The sequence below is a fragment of the Podarcis erhardii genome (assembly GCF_964252035.2).
Source record: "Podarcis erhardii genome assembly, chromosome: 15".
In the NCBI taxonomy this organism is placed as follows: domain Eukaryota; kingdom Metazoa; phylum Chordata; class Lepidosauria; order Squamata; family Lacertidae; genus Podarcis; species Podarcis erhardii.
The window spans coordinates 43,746,548-43,758,204 of NC_138505.1; the positions used below are offsets into that span (position 1 = coordinate 43,746,548).

Here is an 11,657-nt window from a genome sequence, read left to right on the forward strand (position 1 = left end):
CTGTTTGTATTGGGAAGAAAGCTCCCATGGGCACCAATTTTGTGTTTTTATATTTTAAACCACCCTGTGATCCTCGGATGAAGGGCAGTATAGAAATAACAACAACAACAACAACAACAACACCCCAGTCGCATCTCCAGTTAAAGGGAGGAGCAAGGAAGCAGCAAGTGATGGGGAACTGGGAGTAGGGGATAGAGGGGTACACGACAGAAGGTGTTCAAAGATGTGTTTATGAAACCTTTGGGCAACTCCCCCCCCCCGATCTTCCAGATGGCTCCCACCACTGTCCACCTGTGCCCTTTGTGCTGTTCTATGCGTTGTGGTTCTTGCCATCTTTGTCTGCGGAGCCTGTGCAGGTACCTTGTGAGCGAGGCTGTTAGCCAAAGCTTCCCTCCTTCTGAGCTAAACACATGCTCAGTTGCTGTAGCATTGGGACGACCTCCTGTGCTTCAGAGAGAGTTTGTTATCATCAAGATGCTGATGCTGCCTTGATGATTGCCAGACAGGCCATCAGGGTGCGAGCCTGGCCTTCGCCAAAATGGTGCCCTCCAGACACTTACTAGTTGGTTCAATGTACCTTTAGGAAATTAATATTAAACCTCTGTTGAGCATTCCGCTTTTGATTATTTTATTTTTATTTATTAAATTTGTGTACACCCCATACCCTTAGATCTCAGGGTGATTCACAACATAAAATGACAATAAAAAACCCACTTTTGATGATATTCCACATGTATTCCCAACATTTAGCAAAACAAACAACACCAAATGTAGCTGCTTTGTGCTATTCTAAACACAATGGCTAAGTGGATGAGAGCAGATTTCTCTGAGATTGCAAAGAGGAAGTTTCTTCTTTGAACTGCTGACAGGCCTTTCCCCCCTTAAGTCATATTATACATATTTGTGCGTGTGCGAATCTATAAATAAGAGGAGGGAAGGCTGCTCATGGCTGAAGCCCTTTAAGGGATGTTTATGTCCCCTGCTTTGCTTCACTTTGTACAACATGGCTGCCCCAGGTTGCCATGGTGACAGGCTTATTCTGTGGGCTGCGCATTTGAAGGGTCCTTTTTTTAAGATGGGGACAAGTCAGTGCCTGCCGACACCACACTTTAACCTGGTGTAGCTTCCACCAAAAACATTTAGATTGCCTTGGGCCATTTGGAGTGAATCTGTAGTTGTAAAGAAGCCCCAATGATGAGCCATTTAGACAATAGTTGTTCGCCTCCCGTTCTAACTCAAGTGGAAATTTTATGTGTTTTTTAAAAAATTGCCTCTTGTAGGATAAATACACTTTTTGCTACATTTTCCACACATTGCTACTCCTTGGCTGGCCGTCTAGCATGTGGTAACATTGCCAAGCGACCGAGGGCATCATGGAAAATCTGGCCTTCAGAATGACCTCTAGCGAGATGAGGGCTCTTATCATGTGTCCTCCTTCCAGTTTGGGATGGAAATGATCACATAAACAGCAGCAGGGTATTTATGTCTGTTCAACTGGATGCATAATTTTGTGGAACTGGGATGTGGAACCTCTGTAGCTCTCAGGATGTTGGGAGCTGCAGTCCTGCAACCTCTGACGTCCTCCATCCCTGAATTACAGTGTTAAGCTATGTATAAATGGTTCAACAACACGGCTGCTTGTTTGCACACCCAGCGCTCGGTTTGGTGTTGCAGATGCAACCTGCTTTTGTGTGGGCTTGTGTCATAACTGCGTGTCTTGGGGTGGGTGGAGGAGGAGCCCAGCTGACAAACAGCACCCATGCTGCCGAGAAGGGGAATCTCTTGCTCCTTGTGGCTCCGAGCCCCCCCCCCGCCTCCCTGCTCAGCATCTGACTGACCTTGTCCTTCTTCCCTCCCTCCCTCCCCACCACAGAGAATCTCTCTCCCGCTTGGGTGTTTTTGGAGAGCAAGGAGCAGCAAGCCAGCCAGCCAGCCAGCTACAAAAATGAACTTCTCAGACCGAGGTGAGCGCCTGGCTGCCGTAATGGATGTGCTGCCATGTGCCGGCAGTGGGCGCATGAATCCTTGATGGCTCTGCCGGTGTGTTCCCCCTGTTCTACCCCCCATTTTGTGAGATTAATATTTGATCACGCTCAAAAGCTACCAGAAGCCATTTGGAGCCGGCTTGGTTATTGGCACGGAGGCCCAGCGGAGCATTGAGAGGGAGGCTGCTGTGCCGGGGGCGGGAGGGGGGGACTGTGAGCCAGAGGGTCTGGCTGGGCAGAGGTATTTGAGTGGGGGTCCCACTTTCTCACGGAGGCTCAGACGGGGGCTCCAGGAGTGGTTCCTTCCAAGAGTTCAAGGGGTCTATCGGCAGTCAGCCTTGGGGGAGTGTTAGAACTGGATGAAGAGAAGGTCCAGAAGGTTCAAAGTGGTTGAGCACCTGCTTTGCATGCAAAACATCCCAGGTTCAATTCTGGCATCTTCTGGTAGTACTGGAGGAAAATGCTGTTCTGAAAATTTGGATGGCCATTGCCAGTCAGTGTAGACAAAACTAAAATAGATGGACCGCTACTAAGCAGTTTGGCTCCCTTGTTCTCCCCATAAAGGAATAGAATGCAATGAAAATATTAAGCTAAATGCCCAAAGAACAAGTATCCATCCCTGTCTTGAATGGTTGGCTTCTGTCCTTTCCAGGGAGTCTGTGGCTTGGTCTTCCATCCTCCGAATGCTGAAAGTGGGGAGAGCACCTCCAGATCCTGGGCCCATGTGGATGGGGAGAGGATGCGGGTGACCATGAGGCGGGTTCTTATGGGGGTGGGCTTTGCCATTGCCCTGATGGTCTCTGCCCACCTAGGCCAACAGATGCTGCAATGCCAGCACATACTGGGCCAAGGCGCCAACCGGGGACTGATGCGCCCGGAGAACGAGGAGCTGGTGATGTTGGACTCCAACCGGGTGGAATACCGTTACAGCAAGGAGATGCCTCTGATCTTCATCGGTGGCGTCCCCCGGAGCGGGACTACACTGATGCGTGCCATGCTGGATGCTCACCCGGAAGTACGCTGTGGGGAGGAGACGCGCATCATCCCGCGCGTGCTAGCCATGCGCCAAGCCTGGTCCAAATCTGGCCGGGAGAAGATGCGCTTGGACGAGGCTGGGGTGACTGACCAAGTCTTGGATGCCGCCATGCAGGCCTTCATCCTGGAGGTGATTGCCAAGCACGGAGAGCCAGCCAGGTACCTCTGCAACAAAGACCCCTTCACGCTCAAGTCCTCCCTGTACCTCTCCCGCATCTTCCCAAACTCCAAGTTTCTCCTGATGGTGCGTGACGGCCGGGCTTCCGTCCACTCCATGATCACCAGGAAAGTCACCATTGCCGGCTTTGACCTCCGCAGCTACCGGGACTGCTTGATCAAGTGGAACAAAGCCATTGAGGTGATGCACTCCCAGTGCTTGGAGATTGGGCTTTCGCGATGCCTCCCCATCTACTATGAGCAGCTTGTCCTGCACCCCCAAAAAACGATGCAGGCCATCATGGAATTTCTGGACATCGCCTGGAGCGATGCCGTCCTGCACCACGAGGAGCTGATTGGGAAGCCAGGTGGAGTCTCCCTTTCCAAGTGAGTGTCTGTGCTGCAGCCTCGCTGCAGCGCTTGAGATGTGTGCATTCCTAGCACACTGGCCGTCATCTCTGGAATTGTCATGCCTTAGTTCATACACAATATGGGATAGGGTGCAGCTGAGTCTTAAGAGCATCTCCTTGGGTGCAGAAGATCCTAGGTTCCGTCTCTGCTGCTGGCATCTCCAGAGAGGGCAGAGAAAGTCCCCCATGTGGAACCCTGGAGAGCCACCGCCAGCCAGCAGAGACAGCACTGAGTTAGATTTTGCAAGGGATCATTAAAACGTGATTGGCCGGCTCTCCTGTCCATTGAGAATCTGGCATGGGAGGGACGAAGAGCTCCATCTGTCTTCCAGGTAGGGCCCAGGGAAGCTGCTTTGCTACAGCTGCAGGAGGGGGCTGCAAATTTAGCTCTGGAGACTAGCAAGGAAAGTCATAGGGGAAACTCATTTCTTAAAACTCGCACACAAGGAGCTGTGGGAGGCAAAGTCCCCCTCAAAGCCTCCCTGTATTGACTTGCTTAATTTATATCCTACTTTTCCTCCAGCCCTGCTGCTTTTCTAGCTTCATAGCTGTTTCCCCTCCCTCCAGGCTCAGTGTGGAGTTTCTGATCTGACCTCCTTGTCTGTTGCTAAACTCACACAAGCGCTTAATTCACCTGGCCATTGTTAGTGTTTTCCTGGGTGCTTCCCTGCCTGGGACAGCCTCTTGCTTTGTAGAGCTGGGCTTCCTTGCAAACTACCTTTAAACTTATATAGCCGTGGGGACTGAGAGCCTTGTTGTAACAAGGGCACGTGGTTCAGCTGTGGACCAGAGACAGTGGTGATGACAGGAGGGTTCGGATAGTTAAGCACCTCCTATGAATGCAAGCTTGTTAAAATTAGGTAAAGGTAAAGGGACCCCTGACTGTTAGGTCCAATCGCGTACGACTCTGGGTTGCGGTGCTCATTTCGCTTTATTGGCTGAGGGAGCTGGCGTACAGCTTCCGGGTCATGTGGCCAGCATGACTAAGCCTCTTCTGGTGAACCAGAGCAGCGCACGGAAACACCGTTTACCTTCCCGCCGGAGCGGTACCTATTTATCTACTTGCACTTTGACGTGCTTTCGAACTGCTAGGTTGGCAGGAGCTGGGACAGAGGAACGGGAGCTCACGCCGTCGCGGGGATTTGAACCGCCAACCTTCTGATCGGCAAGCCCTAGGCTCTGTCCCACAGTGCCACCCTTGTCCTGGTTTCTTAAAATTAGCTCTTGCCTAAACCTATGCTATAATAATAATAATAATAATTTATTATTTATACCCCGCCCATCTGGCTGGGCCTCCCCAGCCACTCTGGGCGGCTTCCATAAAAACCAAAAATACAGTAAAATCACACGTTAAAAACTTCCCTGAACAGGGCTGCCTTAAGATGTCTTCTGAATGTCAGGTAGTTGTTTATCGCTTTGACATCTGCTGGAAGGGCGTTCCACAGGGCGGGCGCCACTACCGAAAAGGCCCTCTGCCTGGTTCCCTGTCACTTTGCTTCTCGCAATGAGGGAACCGCCAGAAGGCCCTTGGCGCTGGACCTCAGCGTCCAGGCAGAATGATGGGGGTGGAGACGCTCCTTCAGGTATACTGGACCGAGGCCGTTTAGGGCTTTAAAGGTCAGCACCAACACTTTGAATTGTGCTCGGAAACATACTGGGAGCCAATGTAGGTCTTTCAAGACCGGTGTTATATGGTCTCTGCGGCCGCTCCCAGTCACCAGTCTAGCTGCCGCATTCTGGATTAGTTGTAGTTTCCGAGTCACCTTCAAAGGTAGCCCCACGTAGAGTGCATTGCAGTAGTCCAAGCGGGAGATAACCAGAGCATGCACCACTCTGGCGAGACAGTCAGCAGGCAGATAAGGTCTCAGCCAACGTACCAGATGGAGCTGGTAGACAGCTGCTCTGGACACAGAATTGACCTGTGCTTCCATGGACAGCTGTGAGTCCAAAATGACTCCCAGGCTGCGCACCTGGTCCTTCAGGGGCACAGTTACCCCATTCAGGACCAGGGAATCCTCCACAGCTGCCCGCCTCCTGTCCCCCCAAAACAGTACTTCTGTCTTGTCAGGATTCAACCTCAATCTGTTAGCCGCCATCCATCCTCCAACTGCCTCCAGACACTCACACAGGACCTTCACCGCCCTCACTGGTTCTGATTTAAAAGAGAGGTAGAGCTGGGTATCATCCGCATACTGATGAACACCCAGCCCAAACCTCCTGATGATCTCTCCCAGTGGCTGCATGTAAATGTTGAAAAGCATGGGGGAGAGGACAGAACCCTGAGGCACCCCACAAGTGAGAGCCCAGGGGTCTGAACACTCATCCCCCCCACCACTTTCTGAACACGGCCCAGGAGGAAGGAGCGGAACCACTGTATGACAGTGCTCCCAGCTCCCAGCCCCTCAAGACGGTCCAGAAGGATGTTATGGTCGATGGTATCAAAGGCCGCTGAAAGATCCAGCAGAACTAGGAAACAGCTCTCACCTTTGTCCCTAGCCCGCCGGAGATCATCAACCAGTGCGACCAAGGCAGTTTCAGTCCCATGATGAGGCCTGAATCCCGACTGGAAGGGATCCAAATGGTCCGCTTCTTCCAGGCGTGCCTGGAGTTGTTCGGCAACCGCTCGCTCAATCACCTTGCCCAAGAATGGAAGATTTGAGACTGGGCGATAGTTGGCCATCGTGGCCGCATCTAAAGATGGTTTTTTAAGAAGCGGTTTAATAACCGCCTCTTTCAGCGGGTCTGGGAAGGCTCCCTCACGGAGGGAAGCATTCACCACCCCACGAAGCCCATCGCCCAGTCCTTCCCGGCTAGCTTTTATAAGCCAGGATGGGCAAGGATCCAGGAGACAGGTGGTTGGTTTCACTCGTCCAAGCAGCCTGTCCACATCCTCAGAGGTAACAGATTGGAATTGATCCCACTCAACTTGACTTGACAGAACTCTAGCACTCTCCCGCCCCGGTCCTGCTCCCACGGTGGAGTCTACTTCTTCCCGAATCTGAGCGATTTTATCTGCAAAACTTTGCAAAGTCATTGCAGGAGAACATGTGGCCCGTACTGGGCCCCGATGTTGCAGGTGGTTCCGCTAAATTGTGAACCACCTGAAAAAGTCTCCTGCTGCTGTTTTCTGCAGATGCAATAGAGGCGGTGAAGAAATTCTTCTTCGCCATCGCTATCGCCACTTGGTAGGCTCGACGTTGAGCTCTAACCTGTGTCCGGTCAGATTTGGAATGAGTTATCCGCCACCGGCGCTCTAGCCGTCTCAACGATTGTTACATTGCCCTCAGATCCGTGGAAAACCACGGGGCTGTCCGGGCTCCATGCAATCGGAGAGGGCGCTTCGGAGCCAAACAGTCGATAGCCCTGGTTAACTCCACATTCCAGCGGGCCACCAGGGAATCAGCTGAAAGGCCATCAACATGGGATAAAGCATCCCCTACCACTCTCTGGAAACCATTTGGATCCATTAAGTGGCGGGGGCGGACCATCCGAATTGGTCCCACCTCCCTGCAGAGGGGAAGGGTCGCAGAGAAGTCCAGTTGCACCAGGAAGTGATCTGACCATGGCACTTCTTTCGTTTCGCTTTTAGTTAGTGTCAGATCACCAACATCCATAGAGGTAAACACCAGGTCCAAGGCATGTCCGCGGCTATGGGTTGGGCCAGACTTATTCAGGGACAGCCCCATGGAGGCCATGCTTTCCACGAAGTCCCGAGCGGCCCCTTGTAAGGTCGTGTCGGCATGGATGTTAAAATCCCCTAGGACAACCAAGCTAGGTGTCTCCAGGAGAAAATCCGCCACGACCTGAAGCAGCTCGGGCAGGGAATCCTTGGTGCAGCGGGGAGGTCGGTACACCAAAAGGAATCCTGTACTGCCCCTATTGCCCAACTTCCAGAACATGCACTCAGAAAACTGGGTCTTCCCAATAGGACGCCTGGTGCAGACTAATCACTTCCTAAAAATCACTGCAACCCCCCCTCCCCGCCCACATGACCTGGGTTGCTGTGCGTAAGAGAAACCTGGTGGGCAAGCAGCGGCAAGGACAGGCCCATCTCCTTCATCCAACCAAGTCTCTGTTACACATGCCAGGTCAAGTCCTCCATCCATGATAAAGTCATGGATGGCAGTGGTCTTATGAATCATTGACCTGGCATTGCACAGCAGCACCTTCAGGTCATGTGGGTATCCCTTGCTGATTCCAGTATCCATCCGATCAGGACCAGACCCGGAGGCAGGAATAGTCCTCAGTTAACGACTAAACCTGCCCCCTCTGTAATGACATGGTCTAGTCTTAGCGTAACTCCTCCTCCTACCCGTGATCACTGAGATCGGTTGTCCCAGTGCATCCCCCCCTGTGGAATATGCACCAGCCATTTTGTGGGCTGGGGCCCACTCCCCGGCAGCCCTGACCCCTCCCCCTAAGAACAAAATAACACCTTAAACAAACTAACAAAACCAATAAAACAAAACAACAACAACAACAAAATGTAAAAATTACAAAAACATCAAAATAAAAAAAATAATAATTCCCCAAACCCAACCAAACATCCATCCCACCCCCACCCCCCACATACAAAAAATCCAAAAGAAAATTTTAAAAAACATTTTAAAACCACTCTGTGCCCCTCTTGCAGTAACAACTGTCCTAGTGAGGCCTGTCAGGCCCCGCCCTGGGCCAGGTGGTAAGTGGCAGGAAGGAGCAGGGCCCTCGGCACTCACTCAGGGGAGTCCTCCTGGGCAGCAGGCAGCAAGCAGCACGCAGCATGCTAAAAACTTTTAAATTGAAGCGATGAACTGCATTTAAAGCTTAAACTGAGCACTAGGCTTAAACTTCTGTTTGTACACTGAATTTTGTCCTGGCTCAATTGCTGTGGCCTTCTACGGTCATTAACAATGGCTACAGTAAAGAGAAGCCAATTAAGGGCCTCACAGCGAAAACTAGGGACTGTGGAAGGTTGAAGAAATCAAGAGAGAACGTGAGCAGGTGCCACCCCTTGCCTCTCTGCTCTAGCCGGTTCTTACTGTTTTCTTGCTATTGTGCAGGATTGAGCGATCCACGGACCAGGTGATCAAGCCAGTGAACACAGAGGCCTTGACGAAGTGGCTGGGACACATCCCGGCAGATGTGCTGCAGGACATGGCTCAGATTGCTCCCATGCTGGCCAGGCTGGGCTATGACCCCTATGCAAATCCACCCAACTATGGGAATCCAGACCCTCTGGTGATCAACAACACACACAGGGTGAGTGCCACTAAGCCTGTCATCCTTCAGGTGACGGTAGCTGGGTTGTGTGGTTTCCACCAGATCTATGCCATGTGATAAAAGATCCTGTAGCAGATCAACTTGTCTGGCTTTTAGCATTACTAAAGTTTGTGTTTATGGTGCAGCAGTTCAGTGACAATTCTGCTCGAGAACGTGTTTTTTTTTTTTTAAAAAAAGAGCATGAAGCCTTCATTGTTCAAGGAAAGGGAAACAACTAGTACAATATCAAGAAAGGCAGCAAAAGTTCTTACTCTCCTCAGGGCTGTAAGATAATGTACTGGTGAAGATTTGTGATCAGATCTCCTGTTTAAATAAATAAGTAATTATGCAGTTGCTGCAGCAGGGAAAGGTTTTCTGAATGTGATCAGAGCAGCTACGCTGATCTGATTCATACCCCAGAAGGATCCAAAGAACCCCTGCAGTGGTAAAAACGCATGCCAGTACTTTCAGAGACAGTCTAGATCAGGGAAAGGGTTAATCCCCATGGCTACCAAGAATGGAGCACTCTCCCCCCCCCCCATGAAAGTACATTAAAGAGTTGTGGGGTGTGGGGTTTAAGCTCCCTGCAATACAAGCTGATCTGGTAGCCTTGATATTTTAAACATTCCAGTTGTGTTAAGTTGGGCAGAATTGGGAAGTGCTTGTCTCTCATTCCTAGCATCCTAGTGGCTGAAGGACCCCCATTTCTCAAAGCTAGAAGATACACATATTGTTCTCTATCTGAGCTCTTCTGTGTTCCTCTGAGCAGCCAAAGGTGTCTTCCTAGAGGTCAAGAAGAGCCTCTTCCCACTTTCCCCATTTCTCCAGTTCACTTCCTTTCCATTCTGTGATTTGCAGCCTTTATTGTCCTAATTGCAGTCAGTCATTGCATTGCATAATATTGACTAGAATCCAGAATGGGCCAGCATTATTGAGGATAGCCAGCTTCCCAACTGCGCAGAGATATTCTGCAGGAGAAATCACTCATGCCGTGGCCAAAGAGCAGCATTCAGAGTGGAGGTGGACTCCGTGAGAGTTGAATGTGAAATCAGAGGTGTGGAAATATTAGGCGGGCAGGGGCCTCACCTGACCTTTTGCTCTTTGCACAGGTTCTTAATGGGGATTTTAAAACGCCTGCCAGTCTGAAAGGACACCTCCAGGTGAGTTCCCCTTTCCCAGTCACCTTTCTTCATCTCTTCCGCTCTATTCTCTGTTGCCTCTATGCTTGTCCCCCCCCCCCCCCAAGACCTAGGAATGTTTTGGACCCTCCCTCCCAGGCCAGCTACTGAAGAGAAACTGCAAATGTCCTCTTTCCCCCTTGCCTTGATCTCGAGGTTCTGCACTTTGGAACTGAATTGCAGCCATGTTTAGGAGATCATCTGGGACTCTGAAATGTTCTTCCCATGGAGATTACCCCTTCATTCTCTTCTAATTACACATATTTGTAAACAGAAAAGAAAAAAGCTCCATCATGGTGAAATGTATAATTCTACACATTTTTAGGCAGCTTTCACTTTTTCTAATTGAGATATCAATTCTGCAGCACATGATACTGTATATAGAGGGTTGATTTAATATTTTGGCAGACTAACTTTGCTCCTCCTTGGCCAAGTTTAGAAAGGCAGAGTTCCCAGTGTAAAAAGAGCACAAATAATATGCTATTTTTTCTGTCTTGTGTCTTTTTGCAGGGTGCACAAAATACTACTGCTTTTCACTGACAAAGCTAGTGATTTCCAGGTACGTATTTGAGAAGGTGAGCAGATCTTCTTGCCAGGGTAGTAGAACTTATTTCTCTCAATTCTCAGCTTCCCTAAGTTTATAAAAATTAGGAGTGGGGGGATATGTCTGAAAGATTTGCCTTGTAATCCTAAACTTATATATTTTGGGTGGCAGCACCTGGCATTAATATAATAAATATCAATAGTTTGGCATTGAGTTCCAGGAGTAACTTTTTTCTGTCTTCCTCTTTGCCTCCTTTAGATGCAAATTGCTTCCCGTTGCTCTGAGGAGGAGAAAATTTGCAACCAGCAACAGTGGAGCTCCCTTATCCAAGCATATTGCTTGCTACTGATATTGCCAAATCAAGTGCTCTCTGTGAAACACTTTTTGTGTGTGTATGTATGTGTGTGTGCATTTATTTGCCAGGTTTGGACAATTCTGACTCCCTTGTTTGAATACTCCCTGTGGTAAAAGGGTGAAATCTGTGGAAATAAAAGAGAACCACAAAGTATATTGGAGAAGATTTTATAGTGGTCTACTGGGGACCTTTTAAATGTGTCTTGTAATTTTTGTTCTCTAATTTGCAGACCTCAGATAGCTCCATTAATATAACCTCGTTACAGTGCTTTTGTCTTATAGGCAACAATCCCAAATTTGCCTCCTTTTAATTATCTCATTTGTAATTTACAAAAATAAAATAGATTTATTTATTAATTCTTTAATAAATATATGAGGCTGTCTCCTTCACATATTGCCTTCCTTTATTTCACCTGAGCTAAGAATGGTTCAGATACAGTATTCAAGTGCTGTAACCACAAAGCCACTCTTTACATAGAAGATTGTTCCTGTTGTCATCATATTGAAATTAAACCCCCCTCCCCAATGTTTGTAGAAAAGAGAAAATGTGTGACTGTCTCTGTAGGCACAAGTGCGGCACAGAACTGAATGATAGGCAGGGACATTTCCTGCTTGGCAGGGGGTTGGACTTGATGGCCCTTGTGGTCTCTTCCAACTCTAGGATTCTATGACATGTCTATAAAGCTATAGCAGGACTTGGTGACTTTCCTGGTTACTTTGAACTCTTCTTACTTGCAGACACAAGGAGAGTGGG

The 11,657-nt window shown here is 49.4% G+C and overlaps 1 protein-coding gene across 2 annotated transcripts; it reads left to right on the forward strand.

Moving 5' to 3' along the window:
- Window positions 1-2,019: 2,019 nt before the first annotated feature.
- On the forward strand, window positions 2,020-11,293 carry TPST2 (tyrosylprotein sulfotransferase 2; the record flags this gene model as incomplete). Of its 2 annotated transcripts, XM_081842612.1 has the most annotated exons (5): window positions 2,638-3,563; window positions 8,629-8,827; window positions 9,937-9,987; window positions 10,516-10,564; window positions 10,808-11,293. In XM_081842612.1, the coding sequence occupies exons 1-4, from the start codon at window positions 2,725-2,727 to the stop codon at window positions 10,543-10,545; spliced, it is 1,119 nt and encodes a 372-aa protein (XP_081698738.1). In that variant the 5' UTR covers window positions 2,638-2,724. The 2 variants fall into 2 exon arrangements, with proteins under 2 accessions (XP_081698739.1, XP_081698738.1); XM_081842613.1 differs by lacking the exons at window positions 8,629-8,827; window positions 9,937-9,987; window positions 10,516-10,564; window positions 10,808-11,293 and adding an exon at window positions 2,020-2,040 and having other exon boundaries at window positions 2,638-3,567.
- Window positions 11,294-11,657: the final 364 nt, after the last annotated feature.